Source organism: Rhinolophus hipposideros (assembly GCF_964194185.1).
Source record: "Rhinolophus hipposideros genome assembly, chromosome: X".
In the NCBI taxonomy this organism is placed as follows: Eukaryota; Metazoa; Chordata; class Mammalia; order Chiroptera; family Rhinolophidae; genus Rhinolophus; species Rhinolophus hipposideros.
Window position 1 is genome coordinate 36,922,919 of NC_138046.1, and position 22,364 is coordinate 36,945,282.

The window sequence follows — 22,364 nt, forward strand, 5'->3', positions numbered from 1 at the left end:
ATGACAGAAGATACAAATAGAGGGAAACACATTCCATGTTCATGTATAGAAAGACTTAATATAGTTAAAATGTCCATACTGCCTAAGGCAATATACATATTCAACGCAATTCTATCAAACTACCAACAACGTTTTCCACAGAAATAGAACATATAATCCTAAAATTTATATGGGACCATAAAAGACCCCGATAGCCTCAGCAATTTTGAGAAATAAGAACAACGTGGGAGGTATAACGATACGTGACATCAAATTATACTACAAGGCTACAGTAATCAAAACAGCATGGTGCTGGCATAAAAACAGACACATAGATCAATGGAACAGAATAGAGTCCAGAAATAAATCCATGCCTATATGACCACTTAATCTACGAAAATCGAAGCAAGAATGTACGATGGGCTGGACCACCTCCTTATACCATATACAAAAATAAATTCAAAATGGCTTAAAGACTTAAATGTAAGATCTGAAACCATAAAATACCTAGAAGAAACTGTAGGAAGAAACTTCACAGACATTACCCGGAGTAAAATTTTTACTGATATATCCCCTAGAGCTAGGGAAGTAAGAAAAAAAATAAACATGTGGGATTACATCAAACTAAAAAGCTTTTTCACAGCAAAGGAAACCATCAATAAAACAAAAAAGGGATCCTACTGAATGGGAAAGAATATTTGCCAATGATATATCTGATAAGGGGTTAATATCACAAATCTATAAAAAACTCACTCAACTCAACTCCAAATAAACAAACAACCCAATTAAAAAGTGGGCGGTTGAAGAGACATTTTTCTAAAAAGGACATACAGATGGCAAACAGACATATGAAGAAATGCTCAACCTCACTAACCATCAGAGAAATGCAAATAAAAACCACAATGAGATACCACCTCACCCCAGTCAAAATGGCTATCATCAATAAATCAACAAACAACAAGTCCTGGCGCAGATGTGGAGAAAAGGGAACGCTAGTGCACTGTTGGTGGGATTGCAGATTAGTGCAGCCACTATGAAAAACAGTATGGAGGTAACTCAGGAATCTGAAAATGGAACTACCCTATGATCAAGTAATGCCACTCCTAGGCATCTACTCGGAGAAATCCAAAACTCCAATTCAAAAATCAGTATGCACTCCTATGTTTATTGCAGCACTTTACACAATAGCCAAGATATGGAAACAACCGAAATGCCCACTGGTAGATGACTGGATTAAGAAGCTGTGGTACATTTATACAGTGGAGTATTACGCAGCCATAAAGAAGAAAGAAATCTTATCATTTGCAACAACATGGATGGATCTAGAGAACATTATGTTAAGTGAAATAAGTCAAAAAGAGAAAGACAAGTACCATATGATCTCACTTATATGCGGAATCTAAAGAAAAGAATATGTGAATGAACTAATCAGAAACAGTTTTGGGGACACAAAGAAAAAACCGAGAGTTGTTAGATGGGCGGGGGGGGGGGTGGTGGGGATAAGGGGAAAGGTGAAGGGATTAGGAAGCAGCTGGTAACCACAAGATGGCCTCAGGGTTTTCTGAAAATTAATTTGGGGAACTTATTCAATAATGTTGTAAAGATTTTGTTGGGTATCCGATGGACATGCGTCCTATTTGGGAGACCACCTCAGGGATACTGTGGATGCCTGATCATGGCATTGTACACCAGAAGCTAAACATTAATGAATGCCAACTATAATTTTATATATATAATGTGATGGCTCGGTGTGAGGTCGGAGGGATAGTGGATGGGGGGAGGGGGGATCACAGTGTGAGGGATATAAATGATGAACGTCTAAGTATTACCTTGTCTTGTAAACCTGAAACTAATAAATAAATAAAAAAATCTTTATGCAGTCCTATGTTTATTGTAGCACTATACACAATAGCCAAGACATGGAAACAACCGAAATGCCCATCCATAGATGACTGGATTAAGAAGCTGTGGTACATTTATACAATGGAGTATTATGCAGCCATAAAGAAGAAAGAAATCTTACCATTCGCAACAACATGCATGGACCTATAGGATATTATGCTAAGTGAAATAAGTCAGACAGAGAAAGACAAATACCATATGATCTCACTTATATGCGGAATCTAAAGAAGAGAATAAGTGAATAAACTAATCAGAAACAGTTTTGGTGACATAGAGTTAAAACTGCGGGTTGCTAGATGGGCAGGGGTGTGGGGATAAGTGGGAAGGTGAGGGGATTAGAAAACAGTCAGTAACCACAAGATGGCCACGGGGTTTTGAAAATTAATTTGGGGAATGTAATCAATAATGTTGTAAAGATTTTGTAGGGTATCCGATGGACACGTGTCCCATTTGGGAGACCACCTCAGGGATGATGTACATGCCTGATCACTGCGCATTGTACACCTGAACCTGAAGTTGAACAATAATGAATTCCAACTATAATTTTATATATACACATATACGTATATGTATATGTATACACATATATGTATATGTATATACATATACATATATACACATATATGTATATGTATATATACATGTATGTATATACTTACAAGAATTGGAGTACAGCATTAGGAATAGAGACAGTGGAAATGTAATGGCTTTGTGGGATGTCAGAGGGGTAGTGGATGGGGGAAGGGGGGAATCACACAGTATGAGGGATATAAACGATAAATGTCTAAGTATTACTGTCATGTGTACCTGAAATTAATAACAAATATATATATGCGTACAAAATAAGAAGTACAGGCTCAGTACTAATCCTGTTAGTGGCACAAAACAAAACCTAGTCAGGTCCTCAGGCTTCCAAAGAATAGGCCTGTAGCATTGACATTAGCCCTTGAGCCAGTATTGATCTTGATCCAGTAGTTGAGATTAGTTTCAGGGTCATAAACCTATGTTACCTACAAGGGTCAGGAAAGTAATGGAAATGTGAGACCCAGCGTAAAGTAATGGGATGGGGGCAGATACCATGACCAACTGCAGAGTGTGTGCCCTGTCTCAAGACATTCACATTTAAGAACCACAACAAAAATATCAATAAGGCCAAATACAAGACATTTAGTCTGTAGTCCATCATTCTGTGACCTTTGAACAGACCATTTCTTTCCCACTCTCTAGGTATTTCCAAGTCAGAAGTACAGGGAATGCAATCTGTAAACAGGGGACATAAGCTAGCCTATGTGACAATCAACATGATTTCTGTTTTGTTAGAACCATGTTTTACGTGCTAAGCAATCGAGCAGTAGGTCACTAGCAGAAAGATTCACACACCAGAGAGAAAGACCCCTCAGGCAATACGTGACAGCACACATCACATACCTCATACATAGGGAGCATTCAAGATCAGATGCGTCAAAAGATGCAAGGGGAACGCTGAGAGCAGGTCTGGCCCCCGGATCAGCAGGAGGATCTGTGAGTTAGAAAGCAGTAAGTCAGAGCTGGACCAACCTTGGTTTCACAAACAGTATTTCTGAGGCAAAAGAACATAATTACTTTTTCAGTTTGCCACTCTCACCCTCTCCCAGAGAGTTGATTTAGTGACCACCTAACCCACTGAGAATGGGATACCCTGAAGTAGGCGCTTGAGGTGTCCAGAAGCCCCATAGAAAGAGAAGTGTAAGTCCAGGAGCCCTGGGGATTTCATTCAAATGCAACAGGCACTTCATGCAGCAGGAGCAGGAGCAGCAACTCCATGGACTGAGCCAGGCTTTCAAAGCTGATACTGAGTCTTGGCGCTGCTCACCTCTCTTGGAAAGATATCGAGCTGCAACTGCTGCTTCTCAGATGCCTACCTAGAGGAACACAACTGGGGCCTGATCACGGGGCCTTGGTCCTCCCTTCCTGGAATAAGGGTGGGGTAGGGAGAAGTTGGCCTGGCAGGAAGTGACATCATCAAGGGCATCAGATGTCATAACTTGAGACTGTGCTTGATCTTATGCCTTGGCTTTCCATTGTAAGTATTATTGAGTACTGGCAGTACACTAGGAACTGTGCATGCTTTCACAGAAACTTCGCAGCAATGCCTGAGGTGGCACAGCTAAGTGCCAGAGCTGGGACACACGCCCAAAGCCTGAGGAGCCCTCATATGGAGGTCAAGTAAGTTGCATATATTGGGGAGCCCAGGCATCTTCTCCAAGCCCCTTTACCCCTGAGTAGAGTAGGTACCTGATTTAGAGGCTTTATTAGGCACATCTGGGTCTTGGGATTCAATTTGACAGTGTTTCCTTTTCTTTTCCTGGCATTTGCCAGTCTTGCTGGAGGCAACTTCTGGAGAGTCAGCATCCCCCTTCTCCTCTTCTTCCTGGTCTTTCATGTTGCCTTGTCGCCCATCCCCCTTTACTTTCGCTGGGTTCATCAGGCTGCTGCAGTCCCCCCTGGCTGCTGCTTCCTCCTGTATAGAACAACGCGGGAGCTCCAAGTTTTCCTGGAGGAAAGAACCAAATATCAGAATCTACTACAGGGGACAGAGAGAGAACTGAACAGCCCTGATCACTCAGTGGACACATAGGTTAACTGGGTGGCATATTTCTCACTTCTGTCCACACAGCATCAGCAACAAAGGCATGCCCAGCTTGGGCAGAGTGGGGGGACTTCCCTTGTTAAGGACAGAAAGGTTTGTAGGGGACAGACTCCTTGGGCAATGGTGAAGGGGAGAAAAGTAACGTGTGGCACCAGTCCCCGCTTCTATGCAGATTATTCCCCAGTCATATTAGGGAAACCAAGTTATGCAGTGAGGGTAGATCCTGTCAATGCTTCCTCTCACCCACCCCACCATTCCAGGCCATCTGCAAGCCTCATAGCCCAGCTCCAAAAGGACTTTTGGTAAGGCTTTGATACAGGTGTGTCCATGGGTCTAGAGTTACCTCATGCTCCAGAGCTATATGTCATACTGGTCAAATGAACTAGGGACAAGCTAATCCTTTTACTAGATTTTGAGGAAAATGTCTGAAAAAGAGATAAAATAATTTGACAAAACAATCAATAACATCTTTAGCATTTTAAAGAATTTTTATCTAAGAGAAGGATATTTGAAAATGGATCTAGAAACAAATCCAATGAAAAGGATTTATGTGAATTTACTTGGGGAACCCCTAACTGCTCTAAATTCACAGTCTACAGGTTAAAATGCTCATGTTTTTATTCCCCCTCCAACCCCTACCAAAAAAGAAAAAGGTAGATAGATGAAAAATGAGAGCATACAGTTGGGAGAAAACAATGAGGTGAGGAGAAAGTAATGTGGGTTTTCTCTTTCTCTAACCTGGGGAGTTCAGAGTTTTTTTCAGCATCATAATGATACTGCATCCTCAACTTTCCATGAGCCCCAAGCATTGTCTACACAGGACTGCACTGTTTTGCAGAGCAAAGTTTGGGTGGAAACCCCATCCCTGTTCCCCAGCTGGCTCTCACTGGAAAGCCAGGGGTGTTCGTCTTCTGCATTTCTGATTGAGCTGCAATTAGAAGTCAGTCCAGGCACTTGGGTTCAGTGTTAGTGTTCTTGGTCACTGTGGGGACAAAGCCCCAAAAAAACAGTTTCCAGGCTCTCGGCCTCACAATAGAAAGGTGCTGGCTCGGGTAGTAAATGGCCATCAAATGTGATCAGATGGCCAGCAGCTGTGGCTAGTTGGCCGTCAGCTGTAACCCATAAGCCATTGGCCACTAATATAACGGTTGTGGCTACGCTAGCAGAAAGGAATGGGGGCTAGCAAGAAGATGGTGGCTAGCAAGCAAGGACTGCTGTTAGGCAGATTATGTAGATCCTGCTTCCTGTGTCTCCAGCCCAGCTGCCAGCGAGAATATATTGGTTTGACTCCCCTATCTATGGCTCCGTGGGTGTTCCTTTTTGGCCTTACCGTGTCCTGCGTTCTTGGGCAGGGAGTGGGAGCTGAGACCCTGCACGACAAATGGCGCAGCGAGCAGGGTCCCCTGCATGACACATGGCATAGTCGGCAGGATACGGTGCTGGCCAAAGCTTTCCGAAGGGCAGTGGAGCAGTTTGTGCGTATGAAAGCTCAGTCTGAGGAAGATCAGGGGAGCAGCTGCCGGAGAGCTTGATCCCCGTGGAGGGGTGGAAAGATGTGGATGGTTCCCCAACCAGCAGAGGCTGGAGAAAGCGAAGGTTGTTGCTGCCCTGTGGGCTGGGAACTGCTTACTGACCCAGCCTGGATGCGGAACTTGTCCCAGGAGGAAATGCATGCTGAGTCCTCCGTGGGACATGAGGGTGAGGTCAAGGTCATCCCTCACCCCCAGGACAGCCCTGGCGAATGACTATGGACTATGAGGAATTGCCTTCCATCCCTAATTTAATGGACGCTTGACTGTTTGGGAACATACCACCATGTAGTGGGACTGGCGGATGTTTGCTTTTGTGTCTTGACTGGCCGCCATTGATAATATGTAAGCACCTTGATGTGAGCCGCTGTTGTTCCAGCACAGTACCCCGAGAGGCCCAGAGAGAGAGTGGCAGTGCCCTGAGAGCCCTGGCTGTGTCCAGGAAGTCTGGCTGTGCCCAGAGAGAGTGGCAGTGCCCTGAGAAAACCTGGGTGTGCCCGGGGAAACAGGTGGTACCCTAAGAAGCCCAGGATGTCTGGCTGTGCCCAGAAGTACTGGTGGTGCCCTGAGAAACCCTGGCTGTGCTCAGAGAGCCTGGCTGTGTCCAGGATATTCACCTCCAGGCTCCTCGCACAGGGACCCTCGCGGAAGACACTTGTCGCGTAGATTGTGAGGCGAGACCCTGTAGGGGTGGAGTGTGGGGACAAAGCCCCCAAAAAACAGTTTCCAGGCTCTCGGCCTCACAATAGAAAGGTGCTGGCTCGGGTAGTAAATGGCCATCAACTGTGATCAGATGGCCAGCAGCTGTGGCTAGTTGGCCGTCAGCTGTAACCCGTAAACCATTGGCCACTTATATAACGGTTGTGGCTACGCTAGCAGAAAGGAATGGGTGCTAGCAAGAAGATGGTGGCTGGCAAGCACGGACTGCTGTTAGGCAGATTATATAGATCCTGCTTCCTGTGTCTCCAGCCCAGCTGCCAGCGAGAATATATTGGTTTGATTCCCCTATCTATGGCTCCGTGGGTGTTCCTGTTTGGCCTCACCATGTCCTGCGTTCTTATGTGGGGAGGGGGACCAGAGACCCCACCGGACGCCCTGCGTGTCAAATGGCACACTGAGCAGGGTCCCCTGCATGACAGTCACGTAATCATAATCTCAAACAATTCTGAAATGTGCTAGGGCTTCTCTGATTTCAGGAGATCTTCTGAGTTCTACTTACACCCTTTTTCTTGAATTGGGCACACCTGCATTTTATTCCTTCTCCAGAGCAGGAAGAAAAGCTGGGAAAATGTAGGTTTCCACTTGTCAGAGAATCCAACAAACCTTGGAGAGCCCACGGTTTACAGACAGGAAAGAACATAGGACACACACGGAGGGGGGACTGCTGCCCCAAGGGGCTGAGGTAGTCAACACTAAACTGCCTTCAGGTCTAGACTTCTGAGCTTCAGCTGCTGCCCACTTGCCCTCTGCTGGGAAAGCCGGGGCCTAGAGACCATCTCTCTGAGATTCTGAGATTCTGTTCCCTTGTTTTCAAAGAAAGGCACAAATACTTGTCTTCCTCCCAGGGACTTAACACTTCCCAAATAGCTTTTCTCTTGTCAGCCTCAAATGCATACCGGAAGTCTACTTATGTGTAAGACATGGTGCAAGAATAGGAAATTACCTCCACTTGGTGATCAAATGGAGTTGTCTTTAGTTAAGGAACTTAGCTGCCACTCAAAGACCAGCAGCTAGAACAAACAAAACCAGGAAAAGAGGGGCTGTCAGGGGCCCTCTTCCCAGACTCCACCCCTAGGCTGATAAAGCCACCCTGCTGAATGGCTCCAGGGGAAGTGGGCCAATTTCTTTCTAGTGCTGACAAATGTCTCTCTCAGCTGGATCTGACCAAGAACGGAAAAGTGAATGTAACTAATCATATACACTGAGACCATGCCTGAAATCCAGTTTTATCTTTAAGAAATAACCTTCTAGCAAAGAACACAACCACTAGCAACTCCATTTCTTCTTTTTCAGGAACCCCTAGGTTTGCCCACAAAACAGCCAAACAAAGCGTAACAAAGTCACAAACAAACTGGGTGAGTTGAGTTTTACCTGTGACAACTTTGGTAGATTATGGCTGGTGCCTTCAGTAGCCATTGACTTTACATGTTCCTTTAATCTAGGGTGAGGTGCCAATAGCTTCAGGATATCGGGATAATGTTCCCGGGAATCCCCCGGGACTAATGGTGAAAAGAAACTAAGGAGAAGCTGTGACATAAAACAGAAGACTTCACTACTTAAGTTTCTATAGGTGCTCAGGTAAAGGGAGAGGGGTAGGAAGGGGCAGGGGGCAGAGCTTTGGGTCAAAGTTCCAGGGAGGAAGCCCAACACACGGCAGAGGGCCTCACTTCAGCATGCACCAGAACCACCTGGGAGCTTATGAAAACTTCAGGTTCTGGGTACCCACACCCGGCTGCCCAGGTCTGAAGTGTGGCCCAGGAATCTGCAGTTTGAAAAGATACCACAGATGCCTTTTTCACCCTGGCCAAAGTTAAGAACTCCAATCTAGTGCTACAATATTCCATAGAATATTGTATAGAAATATCTGCAGTATGACTTGAAAACCTATCTGGGAGAAAGGAGACAGAGATGAAGGCAGGGGACAAACATCAGCTGAGGGACCTGGACTCATGCCCATAACACTGCAGTGGGTAGAAGTCCACAACTGTCTTCCAGGTTCCTTGATATTTCTTTCCTCTGCCTGCCCATTTTGCTTCCTCTTCCCCCAAGCATCATCCCTGAATCTTTAATCCCTTCTGCAGTGAAGTGTTATAAAAAGCAGAAGCCAACCTTCCTCTCTTTTTTCCCAGCTTCTCTTCCCTCATTGTGACCTTCACTTTCCAGAGAACGTCAGGTAACTTCAAGTACCAGTACTGGGGCTGGCAGGGCCAAGTGTATGGCTGGTTCCTTTGCAATTAGATAAGCCAGTTGAGTGAGAAGATCCAAAAGGAACTGGGAATCAAAGATATGTGTTCTAGTGCAGGCTGCTCTATTAGCTGCCCACATTCTTGCTTCAATTCTCCCCTGTGCCAGCAGGAATTATGAATACACATGTGTATATCTTGTATGTAACATGTAACACAGGAGGACAGGTCACTTGGCTTCTAAAACATATTCAAGTGTTTATCACCGAGTGGCCCTGTAGTGTTTGGAGACCCACTAAGGGATGCTACATTCCCTTGCTCAGAGCACATAGTCAGGGTATTAACTGATCAAGGGAACCAGACAGAAACTCTGACCAAACTCTCTCCAGTTTGATTTGTTCCCTTGCTAGACCGCGGCAGTTCCTTCATGACGTTCCTTCGGATGCCAGCACTTGCTACATAACCAAACCCTGCTCAGCCTTCAAGGCTCAGCTCCAATGCTGCCTTCTACTACCCTAGTCTTCCTGATCTCACCTGTCCTTTCATGTTCTTCACTGCACCATAATATAGCATCGTACACTACATAGTCTTGTGTTAGCCTCAAATCGTGTCATAGATGTAAGTGTTTCTCTCTAACCAGATGGCCAACTCTTGGAGAGCACATGACAGAAGTCCAATACATACTCATCACACTGGATGGAATTGAATTAAGACACTAATCCGTCCCAGGGCCCACAGAGAGGCCTCGGGTTCAGGCCCAAAGTCCTCAGACAGATCCTTATGTTTCCTTCTAGCTCTGGGAAACCCACTTCCCAGGTCTAAGTTGGTAAAGGACTGAGGCAGGGAGGCACTCACAGTGACCTGGGCCATGAATGCCAGCTTTCAGAGGCCCCTCCTCCATAAGAGGTAAAGTTGGCCGTCAAGAGTCAGCCCCCTTGAGTGGCCCAACAGGCCAACCCACTTCTGAAGCAGTCTCCCTGGAATTCTCCCCAAAAGAGCATGATGCTCTTCAGTAGCAGGCACACAGAATCCTAAGGTACAAGGATAAAATAGCAGAGTGTGGAGGGAGGGAAAGTGAGGCAGAAGGGAAAAATTGAAGGAAACAAGGCAGAAACAAATGCAGCACTCTGCTTCTCCCCTTTACTACCTAAGATCTCATTCTAGGCCTTTCCAATGGCTGGCTTTGGAAAATGGAAGTTGGGGTCAACTCTCAGTGACAATAATCACTTCACATGAAGGAAAATCAATTTCACTCAATGCCATCCTTAGAAAGGCCCAAATGGGTCAAAAAAGGGTTAAAAAAGAGGGTAAGGGGAGTGAGGGGAGGGAGATGAGGGTAAGGGGGATCAAATATATGGTGATGGAAAGAGAACTGACTCTGGGTGGTGAACACACAATGGGATTTGTAGATGATGTAATACAGAATTGTACACCTGAAGTCTGTAATTTCACTAACAATTGTCACCCCAATAAATAAATAAAAAGAATCTGAGGTCTGTGGGTGTGTAAGGTAGCTAATTAATGTCGAGTGAGCCTGGACTATCTCTGTCAAATCTTTAGTCCTGAAAATGGAGCAATCCAGTAAATAAGCACTGCTGAGGATGCTGGTCCCCATACATGGCTGCCATGCCCTCATCACACTCAGTGGAATTTTACTCTAAATTGCCCCAGCTTCAGAACTCCAGACCACTCGTCATGAGCATATGCTTGAGTGTATTGTCTGACATTTATGTTGTACTGTATAACACATGCAGGATTGTAAGGTCCTTGAGGACTGAGATTGTGGCTTATGCCTCTTTGGGTCTCCAGAGTCAGCACAATGCCTTGTCCCTTCCAGTTAGGCAGTTGTGTAAATGACACTAGATGGTCTATAAAAGCAGCTGGAAAGAGAGGTCAACCCAACTGATGATACCAGAGTCTATCAGGCCACCTGGGAAATAGGCAAAAGGTAGTAAAGTAACCACTCACTGCTGGACACAACACCTGCCTCTTGGCCTTTGCACACTGTCCCCAAAGTCAAGGTTCTTCTAACTTCCTTTGTCCATCCACCCCAGAACTTGATGGTCCCATTGCCACTCTCCACCCAGCCCCAGCAGTGAGTGCTGAGACTCCCGGCACGTCCTCCCCGGACAACAGGATGGTAGAGCAGCTAAGAAGGCAAACTCTGAAGCAGAAGGTGTTGGGTTTGAATGCTCTTCCACCAATCACTAGCTGTGTGGCCTTAGGAAGCCTCAGCTTCTTCATCCATCTCATTTGTAACATGGGAATAAATTATAGCACTTACCTCCATAAGGATGGTGTAGGCATTAAAGTACATCTTCCACAGAGAGCCCTAGCACAGTGCCTGGTGCTAAGGAAACGCTCAATAAATGTTAGCTATTATTATTATTCACACCATGGACTAAATTTCTGCCATGAGTGCTCCTTTCAAGAACACCTTGTCCATATTCTCAAACCAGGTCAAAGCAGCTTCCGAGAAAAGAAATCTTCTGTCAGAGGCAGAACCTCCAGAGTTCCACTTCCCCCAGTTCAGTGATTTTGTTAGAGATTCCTTTCTGGAGCCTTCAGAAACCAGTCCTGTCTCTTGCTCCCTTTCTTCATCTGCCACTGTGCTGAATCACACTGGGACAGAAGCACCTGGGGTGTGGTGGTGACTTGGGGGTGGGGCACAAGGAGAGCACAGGCCATCACTGACTGTCAGCATCCAACTTCGGGCCAATTAGCCAGACACCCTGAGTACACTGCAGGAGAGTAAGCAATGAAGTCGGCGAAGTGAGGGTGCTTGAACCTTCGCTAATGCTCTCAGTATATCATGCACCTTTTTAAAATAACCACTTTCTCCTGGGACTCAAGAGTTGGAATGACTGTTTCGATTATATTGCGATGGTCTCTGACTTACATTTGTGAGACAGTGTATGTGTTTTATTTCTAGAAAAGGAGCTGAAGGCTGGAGTTCTGCATATGGCAGGGGAGATGGGGCCCAGCATCCTTTCTGAGGACCTGGCTTCCCAGTGTGGTTGGTGAAGCAGTGAGCCTCCATCCCCGTGTTATCTTGTTTGGTTTTATTTTATTTTGGTTTTTGTCCCACTGACAACCCAGACTCTGCGTCAAAGCAAGAACATTCCTCACAGAGTCCTACAGAAATGCAGGAACTACTCAATCTGATTGTACACGTCAAGAGGACAGTGTTTGAGGGCAATCAGTTAGCACTTTTGCCTCCTTCCTGTCCCCTTAACCAAGAGAGCTGCCCACTCAGGACCCTAAATGTCAGGGAGGGCAGTTCTCTCACTCCCCTTCCTGGAGAAGACAGAGGGGTGGGAACCCATTGGGCAGCTGCACCTGCTGTCATCTCAACTCACCTGTTCGGCTTCAGATCTTGCTCTTTTTTTCTTTCCATCCAGGGACACACAATATAGAAATTCCCTTAGTGCGTCCTCCACTTTGCCTAGGGTGGCTAAGGCTTGTGCTTTTCTGAAGTGTGCCTGAAAGAAAACATTAGCATTCACTCCCATTCTTATACACCTTCTTATCTATAGCCTTATAATGCAGGCAACTGTTTCAAGGCCCGTTTTAAAGACAACAAAACTGAGACCCAGAAAAGTGACTTGCCCAAAGTAACACAGCTGGTAAATTCTGGAATCAGGGTTTGAGCCTGGGACTGACTGATACCAAAGTCCAAATTCTTAACCACTGGGCAATAGTACTTCCCCCCCATCCCACCCCACCATTGTATTGGAGAGATCACCAAGTAGCAAGAACCCTTATTTGAGCACATACTAACCAGCTTTCAGGACCCGCCCAGATATGCCTTCCTATTAACTAGTCTGTCAAGCAGAGGCCTCGTCCACATTATTGATTTGAGTGACTATTTGTAATTACTGATCATTTCTCAGAAGAGGCCCAAGGGAAGGGACATGACCTCTGCAAGACCTCAAAAGCAAAGCTGGAACTAGAACTGTGGTCTAGAACCCCCAGAAAACTCTTCCCCACAAAGCAGACTACTTTTCAGAAGGCTAACCAGAGGATGAGCAAATGCTTTCGCTCCTGTAGGCTCAGCTCACTTCTGCTCCCTCACCACACCTTTAAGTAGAATAAAGAAATTTGGGGGCTCCTCAAGGCCCAAGTCCACTTCTCAGGGAAAGAAACTTTAGGGGTAGAAGAGGAGTGTCCTAGGAAAGAGGGAGGAAGAACAGAGGTGGGAAGAGGGTTGCCCTCTCTCTCTGCTGTGGGACAGATGGCCCCTGCAATTCGGCTTGGAGAGCATTCCTCTTGAGTCATCTAGGCTGCCCTTCAGGGCCTGCTCCCCACTCCCTTGCCTCCGCAGCTGGTCCAACATAGTGAAAGAAATGATTCAGGTGGCCGCTGCTGGGCAGTCTCCTGCCTCCCCTTTTAACATGACTCTAAAGGCCTGGAGCTTCAGGCTCCCTGCCTTGGCTACAGGAGCTGGCTGGAATCTGTCTTCTTGAGCAACGCCTCCTGCTCTAAACCTCTTGGGGACCTCTCCTTGTGGCCCCTACCATCCTCCTGTAGCCTAGTCTCAGCAGCTAGTGGATGCCAATGGCTTATTGCTCTTCCCACAAGTGTTTACCAGAGGCCTCCTGGAGAAAGGCTTGTGTGACATTACAGGGAAGTTAGAGGGGATTCTTGTTGGGAGACTGGAGAGGCCTCTGGGATCCTACCAATCCTACCAAGTAGCAACCCACGTACTCCATCTGCTCAGGGCAGCCAGCTCACCCCACTGAAAGCTGTACCACCTACAGGACATTTTGAGTACCACTGAGCCCTGGCTGGATGGCTGGAATAGGGTTTCAAAGGTGAACCCCTCCCACAGGGACATTTGACATAGAAATTGTGAGAACTGTGCAAATCGGGCTGTGAGGTGGTTTTGAATTATATGCATCAGTTCAAGTCTTCTCAGCTCCTAAGACAATAGAGTTCTTTCATCACTGCCTCTCTGCTTACCTTTAGGGAAACGAAACTCCTGTTTAACACTTCCATCGACTCTTCCTTCACTGGGGAAGTCACTTTTCCCATTTCACCCACACAGGTCTGCTGCTTACTCAGCCCTGCTTCCCACTGCACTATCCAGGCCCCCAACCTTAGTCCCTAGGTTTAGGGTGGGAGCAAAAAAAGTTGCAAGAGAAGTCCTCTTACCCCCCAGGCAGCTACCTGACCTCCACTGCTACAAGGCCTGAAATGCTTCCACTGAAGCTCCTTTGAGTTAAGACATTAGTAACTTTTAGCAAACTGTGTGTTCCCTAGGAAAGAGAACATACTAATCCATCATCACCCATAAAAACTTGCTCATGAAAGAACATACGAGATTCACTCTGACATTAATGGCCCGGGATACATGTCCACAATGCTTTATCTTAAGTTCTCAGATCCCCAAAAGTCTGATAATCCAATATTTTCATAAACTTGACATCATAAGTTATAAGGTGGCAAAACCTGACTTAAAATGATATAAAGTGTGTTATATTCTTTATCCCACTTAGTGTGAATTTTCATGTAATATGCTGCAGTAATATTAGTGTGCTTGATTATGGGGAGCTGTCCAGAGCTCACTGAAGGTGTTACTTCAGTGTAACAGGTCTTTCTGAAATCGGAAACATTATGGATTCTGAACACACCTGGCCCTATGGGATTCAGATAAGGGATCATGGACCTGGACTTGAATAAGTTGGGTTTCCGAGGAAAACATCCTGGGGTTGTGTAGAGAGAGCACTATACCAAGACACAGCAAGTGTTATATAGCTCACAGAACGGCCCTTTGGCCATGCTCGATGGTGACTCTCACTGAATCACTGTGAGGCGATCGGGGCAGATAACAATAACTCTGTTTTGCAAACAAGGACACTTGGGGTCCAGAGAGTGAAGTGACTTTCCCATGGTCACTTAGCTGGAAGTAGTAGAGCCCAGGCTCAAATCTAATCTTCTAAACCAAATATTGACATGTGGCCAAGGGCCAGTCCTGAGGCCAGGCAGAGACGACAGAGAAGGTGACACTTTGCCTCCTGGCATCCTGAGAGATGCCTAGCCTGTCTTTCTCCCCACCCCTCCATGTGACCTAGATGTTTGTGGATACTGGCAGGCTGACTGACTATATTAAGGACTCGAAATGGCACAACCAGCCAGCAATACTTCCCTTACTCTCTTCTTTCTACTGTCCCTGGAAAATAATGGTGATGTTGATGACAGCAAACACTTATACAATGCTATGTGCCAGGATTGTTCTAAGCATCTTACATGTATTAGCTCATGTAATTCCCACAACAAATTCTGTTGAATAGGTGCTTTGAATATCTCTATTTTATAGATGAGGTGATGAGGCATGGGGAGGTTAAGTAATTTGCCCAAGGTCACACAGCTTGTGAAAGTAGCAGAGCTGGGACATAAACTTAGGCAGTCGGGCTCCCAAGTCCATGTCCTGGAGTCACAAAGCCCAGGATGCTCTGTAGGTCATCAATTAGAGATCAAATTGGGGAAGAATGCAGCACCTTTGCAGATCCCTGAATCACCCTTTGTCAAGGGTCCCCCAGCTCCCTTGCAAAACCTCCCAGCTCTGCTTGAGTTCTAGTGCCCCTACCCCCCAGGGTGGAGTCTTCTCTGCCAATTCCTGTCTACAGTACAACCCCTTCCCATCCCTCCCATCCCACACTCACCTTAAAACCCATTGGGCGGAGCTTACATGCTATTTCTGCATCATGCAGTGCATCCTCATGAGACTCCAAGGTGAAATAAATTTGAGATCGGTTGCTATAAAGCAAGTGGTCATTTGGAGCTGCCAAAATGAGGGGGGAAAAAAGCCCTCATTAATGCCCCCAGAACAAACACATGATAAGTCCTGTATGAGGATGGAGCTTAAGCAAATGGCAAGTTTAAAAGTTATCTAGGACTTTTCTACTAGGAATCTAAAGGATTGGGCTCAATTTCTAGCACTAATATTGCCCTGACTACCATACTCCCAGCCATTCTGGGTCTAAGCTTCCTCAGCTATAAAGAATTTTTTGCCTGTCTCTGAAGCAGTTCCTTTAGAAGGCCTGTGGTGTCAGTGTGACTGACATAGAGAAAACCCTGGCACCCTGCTTCATGGCTATGTGTGGCTAGCAACAGGAAGCCTGTGAGGTACCACCCACAAGATGACAGGCCAGGGAAGGGGGAGAGGGAAGTGGCCAGATGTGACCCCTGACAAGTTTAAGTTAGTCTTCTGATGACATTAGCATTATCTCTGTCTACAAAACCCAACACATATTAATTTTCTCTGAAGAAAATGGAAATGTATTTGCAAGGCTCCATCCTCTCATCACAGATTGCCAAATGTGAATGAACCTGGACTAGGCTTCTGAGAATAAAGTGAGGTTGGCTGTCACCAACACTCTGAATCAGTAGATGCCAGGGATGGACAGGACTTCAGAAATCAGATGGCTCGACCAACCCATTCTTCAGATGAGGAAAATCAAGCCCAGAGGAGGGGGGAAGGCATTTGCTGAAAGTCACACAGCTAGCTGGTCAGATTCATTGCTAACTGGCCAGACTGAATCTGGGATGGAGGACAGGTTCCTTTTTGTGGAAGGTAGGTGCAGTACTTAGAATAGTGAGGAGAGAGTGGCTGTCTTTCACCACAAACATACTCTTTGTTGGAAAGACCCCTTTCCTCTTAGAGGGTTGAAGTGGTCTTGGCACTCACCCTGACTGCTCTGAAGGTACAAGGAAAAACCCCAGGGAAAAGTGGTCACAGCAACAAAGGGCAAGGAAGAGGGCAGGGAGGGGCTTTCCTGGCCCTCTGGGGACAGCTGAAGGGGATGGAACTTCCCTTGGAGACCTGGGCTGAAGTGGCCTCCACCTGTTTCCATCCTATTGCTCTGTTCTTTCCCAGGGACCCAGATCCAGCTTCTTCTGTGGGAACAGGCTTTGTTTTGTTTTTTTCCCCCCAGGGGTGTGCCATGGCTTGCTTGGGTGTTCATTACTTGTTCTTAAGACGTTAGGAAATAGTTTACAGTCTTCTCTGTCCCTTCTTTTCTGCAGCACATGCCAGCAGAAAATAACGTGCTTTGCCTGGGCACAGAATGTGTGTGTGTGTGGGTGGGGAGTCCCCCTCTCCCTCAGCTGCCGGTCTTGCCCAGTCAACCCTCGTTCCTCCCCCATCCCATTACCTGTTGCCTGCTCAGGTGGAGATTCAACACGTGGAGACTCCAGCCCACCCCGCTCCTCCACACATCAGAGATGGGCTCAAGGCACCCTCGGATCCCAGAGCCCTGTCTGCCCAGCTCTGCCGCCTCCTCCCCAGGACGGTTCACCAGACTCCACGCCCTGCGGGCTGAGCTCCTGGCAGCCAGCCCGAGCTGGGCAATATCGGTTGGCGGCTCAGCGGCCACTTCTTGGGACCAGATGTGGGAGCGTCGGGGAAGCCTCTCCTTGGGGGAACTCAGGTACTTAGTCCTGCCACAGGGGTGGGGCTGCCCACGTTGCCCTTGAACCCGCAAAGCCCACCCACAAGTCCTCACGTAGCACGGTAAAACGGGACAGAGGCGCGTTCCCTTCGTAGCCAGCCCACAGCCACCCCACCCCCGGATCCCTGAGCAGTGGCCGGGCCGGTAGTGTGCCGGGCTGGCGGGGTAAGGGTTCAAGGCAAAGGCGCAGGCTGCTGGCAGCGGCGGCAGGGGTGGGGGGCATCTATTTCAGCCGAAGCCCGTGTGATAGGAAGCGGTGACAGTGAGTCACAGGGCAGCGGGGCGCGAGCGCTCCCCTCCCCCTGCCCCCAAGGCTCGCGGGATGGTTTCCGAGGAGAGCGTGGCCCACTTCGGTTACCTCAGCCGTTACACAATCCCGCCCGCCCGCGCGAAGGAGGGGCCGCTGGGCTCCGGCCGCTCGCAGCCCTTATGCAACCAGTGCTCTCCTGACCTAATTCCACGCCGGACCCACCCCACCCGGATCCGCGGCCCCGGAAGGGACACCTCCAGGCCGCAACGGCGGCCGGGGCCAGGCAGGACTGTAGACGCAGGCGCGGGTTGAATACCTCGGGCTGGCGGGAGCCCAGTGGAGCCGGCGCGAGGGTGGGAAGAGTGCAAAGTTCCCTTCCTGGCAGGGAAGGTGCGGGCAGGTGTAAGAGGGGGCACAGGAGTGAAGAAGCGGAGGGAGGAGCAGAGACAGGGAAACAGAGATGTGACACCGAGCAAGAAAAGGAGTGACAAAGGTGTAAAAGACAGAGAAACAGCGTGCCACAAACAGAAACAGAGACACAGAAACACAGAACCTAACAAGAGACAGAAAAAGACAAAGAGAAACAGAGGTAGAGAGGCAGGGACACAGAAAGAAATTGATAGGGACAGAGACGAAGTCAGAGGCCAAACTTCCGAAACCCGGCCCCCCCACGGTCCCCAGCGCGCTTCTCGGCCGCTGCGCATCCCCCACCTCCCTGCAGGTTCATTGCTGGGCGGAGCTGTGGGCTCACCTAGCCTAACTGCCTCGTTGTACTTGAGTAGCGCCGCCTCTACCTGGCGCTCGCGGTACAGCCGGTTGCCTTCGTGCCGGAGTTGCGACGCCCTTGCCGGACCCGGGAACAACTTGCCGAGGAGACCGCTGAGCACCACGTTCACCCGAAGCGGCGACGGCTGCCCAGCCCGCCGGGCCCCGCGCGCCCGCCCTGTGGCCACCATCAGCGAGGAGAGCTTGACCCCGCACAGCGCACAGCGCCGGTCGGCTGCCCGCCCGCGTTCCAGGCACAGCTTACAAAAGGTGTGACCGCAGGACAAGGACACGGGGTCTGATAGAAATCCATGGCACTTCCGGCACTTGAAGCCGTCCCACACTTCGGTGGCCTCAGAGGCTGTTGCTTCTCCTGCCTCTTCCGTCACCACCGCGCAGCTCACCACGCTGCTCCGGTCCGCCGGTGCCGGCGCCAGCGCCTCGCCTTGCGGGACGTTCTCCGCCAGGCAGCGCACCAGCTGCTCCAGCTGCTCGGCCACCAGCTGCTGTCGCTCTGACAGCTCTCTGTACACCTCGAGGGCTTCTCTGAGGCGCCCCCCGGACGCCAGGGCGTCGGCCTGCGTGAGCAAGACTTTGCACTCAGGCGTCGAAGCCCTTGGAGGCTGCTCCCGCTCCGGCTCCCGCGTCAGTAGCGGTGCGGAGCCTTCTGTAGCCACCTCCGGATGGGAGCCCGTATCTACCGGGACCACTGATGCCGCCAGTTCCGCCAGCTCGAAGTTGTTGCTACCAAGCTCAGTGGGCAAGCTCAGCATCTGTCGAGTCTGCAATGTATCCATAGAGAGAAGAACACGCGAGGGAGGAGGCGTCTAGCGGCCCAGGATCCTGAGCAGGAAGCGGCAGCTGGAGGGAATTGGGGCTGCCACCGCGGCCGCGCTGCCGCACGCCGGTCCCTGCCACGCCACCGCGAGCTCCATGCCCGCCGCCCCGCGCCGCCTAATAACTGTCTTGTCTCAGCAAACTGTTATATAAAACGGCACCACGTGATGCACCACCACACCGCTCATTGGCCAGCGGCGGGGAAATTGTTACAAAACCAGACAGTTTTGTAACAGTGTTGCGCTTACTTCTTTTGGCTTCGCTTGTCTTGGCTTCTTTTTGAGGTTGTTTGTGTTTACACTCCACCTTATTTCTCCCTGGCAATGTGGTTCCTTTTCGGAAGAGGGGGAGACAAAAGAACCCAGTGTCTTTTCTCAGGCTCTTCCGTCTCCAAACCCCACCCCAGCCCACCTCCAAACAGGTTCGCTAGCGTCCCTCTTCCCCGCCCCTCCCCGGAGAGGCCGGTACCTCGAGACACGCAGTCCGCCAGGTCTTTCCGGATGCCCAAGGCTCGCCCTTCTGCGGGTGACAACTGCTGTCTGCGAAAGGAAGCGGGTTGGAAGCGCCCCCGGGAAGACCCCCACCCGGGTTCCGGCCCCAGCCAGCTAGCCCTGGGAGCCCCGCCCCATCTCCTCACATTTGGGGTCCCTGACCACCTTCCCCGGGAGTCCTTCAAAAGCAGTGAATGCGGTTATCCGAGGGCGCTTGGTCTCTCGTGCTGGGAGTGACTGGGAGCAGCGGCCCGGCGTGTGTAGAACTTGGGCGGCGCGGGCTGAGTGGTGGAAGCCGCGCCGAGAAGATGCGCTCGCCAACTCCGACCGGAGGGAGGCGCCCCGCCGCGTGCCCTGCTCTTCACCTTTCTCCCCCAACACTGGAGCCTGCGCTGGGGCGGGCGTTGTACTGGAGACGCACCCAGCCCGGCGGGCCACTAGCTGGATAAGGGCGACCTCCAGAACTCGGCCTGTGAGGGTCATTGGGTACTCTGGGGGCGTGGGAGAGTGGCAGGCAGAAAACGGGACACGAGAGGGCTACTCTGGAGAAAGTACGCGAATCCTGGCTCACTCCCGTGGCCCGCTGAGCTGCCTCCAGGTTCGTCGCTTCAGAACCCAGAGTTCGGACATTTGCGCATAGGGCTGCGCACAAGCCGCCGGGGCTTGGCTTTCGATGGCTAGGGGATCTCGAGGGTGCCCCGCTTACTTTCAGAAGGCCAGTGTAGACCAACCACACTCTGTCTCCCGCCCACCCCCACACTTCGGACCCGAGCCACACGCACAACTAAGTAGGCGATGCTTAGAGACCTAAAGGAATAAGGCACTTCCCCCACTGTCACGCTGCTCGGAGCAGGGAGGCGGGATCTGGGTTTGCCTCTGGCTCAATGGGTCTCCAGATCTGCAGGCTCTGGGCAGTGTCTGGAGCAGTACCCGGGGCAGAGCAGCGCCCCTGGGGCCTGAAGACCTGCAGTTGGCTCCTGCTGTGGCCACTTAGCTGAGTGACCTTGGGCAAGTGACCTAAAATGTGGGAACCACTGTTTGGGCTTCTGAACCAATGTCAGGGATGAACTTAGTTGAGATCAAATCATGTTTCAGAGCTGGGGACCACAGGCTGTCCCAGCTTTGTGTTGCTTTAGGTCGTTAATTCCTCCTTGAGTTAATACCAAGGTTACAGAGAACAGGTACTGTGTGGCCATCCCTAGAGCTTCCCTCTGGTGAGACAGGACGTGGAAGGGGGGGTGAGGGGTCGGGGGGAGGGGGGAGGGTTAGAGGGGAGAAGGGAAGCTGGCACATTGGGGAAAGACCAAGAAAAGAAAGAGAAACTCAGGATATAGCAGGGAAGGCATAAGGCATGCATAGGAAAACTTGGCATGCAGCCCTGGCTTGGTCATAACTTGGTGTAAGACCTTGGGCAAGACCTCTGGGGAAGCCTTAATTTCTCTTAATTTCCAAGGTTCCCTCCATCCCTAACCTTGAGTGGCTTCTATCCTAAGACTAGGTTTAACGATACCTACTCAACTAATTAAATACAAAGTCTAGTCCAGATACTGTCGGTAGGGGCTTGGCCAGGGGGTGAAGTCTGAAGTAGAAGTGGAAGGGCAGGGGTGACTAGAGGCAGTCAAGCCTGAGCTAGATTTTGAAGATTAGGGAAGTCAGGGGACTGGCCAAGAGGTGGAGCAGATGGCTATGTTGGAAAGTTGGGGGGAAGCTGAGGCTCCTGGAGACTTGCTATCTAAAGTGAACTCCTTTCTATCATCAATAAATCAACAAACAACAAATGCTGGCGCGGATGTAGAGAAAAGGGAACGCTAGTGCACTGTTGGTGGGATTGCAGATTGGTGCAGCCACTATGGGAAACAGTATGGAGGTATTTCAGAAATCTGAAAATGGAACTACCCTATGATCCAGTAATTCCACTCCTAGGCATCTATCCAGAGAAATCCAAAACTCCAATTCAAAAATCAGTATGCACTCCTATGTTTATTGCAGCACTTTACACAATAGCCAAGATATGGAAACAACCGAAATGCCCATCGGTCGATGACTGGATTAAGAAGCTGTGGTACATTTATACAATGGAGTATTACGCAGCCATAAAGAAGAAAGAAATCTTATCATTTGCAACAACATGGATGGATCTAGAGAACATTATGTTAAGTGAAATAAGTCAGAAAGAGAAAGACAAGTACCATATGATCTCACTTATATGCGGAATCTAAAGAAAAGAATATGTGAATGAACTAATCAGAGACAGTTTTGAGGACACAAAGAAAAAACCGAGAGTTGTTAGATGGGCGGGGGGGAGGGGGTTGGGGATAAGGGGAAAGGTGAAGGGGTTAGGAAGCAGCTGGTAACCACAAGATGGCTTCAGGGTTTTTTGAAAATTAATTTGGGGAACGTATTCAATAATGTTGTAAAGATTTTGTTGGGTATCCGATGGACACGTGTCCTATTTGGGAGACCACTTCAGAGATACTGTGGATGCCTGATCATGGCATTGTACACCAGAAGCTAAACATTAATGAATGCCAACTATAATTTTATATATATAATGTGATGGTTCAGTGTGAGGTCGGAGGGATAATGGATGGGGGGAGGAGGGTTCACAGTGTGAGGGATATAAATG

At 49.0% G+C, this 22,364-nt stretch overlaps 1 protein-coding gene across 2 annotated transcripts in view; it reads right to left on the minus strand.

The window, feature by feature from the left end:
- LONRF3 (LON peptidase N-terminal domain and ring finger 3) overlaps positions 1-19,386 on the minus strand; it is a 57,954-nt gene extending 38,568 nt beyond the window's left edge. Inside the window, exons 1-5 of one of the 2 annotated variants that reach the window (XM_081043651.1) lie at positions 18,397-19,386; positions 15,608-15,726; positions 12,302-12,424; positions 4,156-4,414; positions 3,310-3,400 (exon numbers count right to left, since the gene is read on the minus strand). In XM_081043651.1, coding sequence (XP_080899777.1) covers positions 3,310-3,400; positions 4,156-4,414; positions 12,302-12,424; positions 15,608-15,726; positions 18,397-19,207 — 1,403 coding nt within the window. In that variant the 5' untranslated portion in view covers positions 19,208-19,386. Of the gene's footprint in view, positions 1-3,309; positions 3,401-4,155; positions 4,415-12,301; positions 12,425-15,607; positions 15,727-17,098; positions 17,221-18,396 lie in introns of those variants that run through there. The other variant, XM_081043652.1, reaches the window with a different exon arrangement.
- Between the last annotated feature and the right edge of the window lie 2,978 nt (positions 19,387-22,364).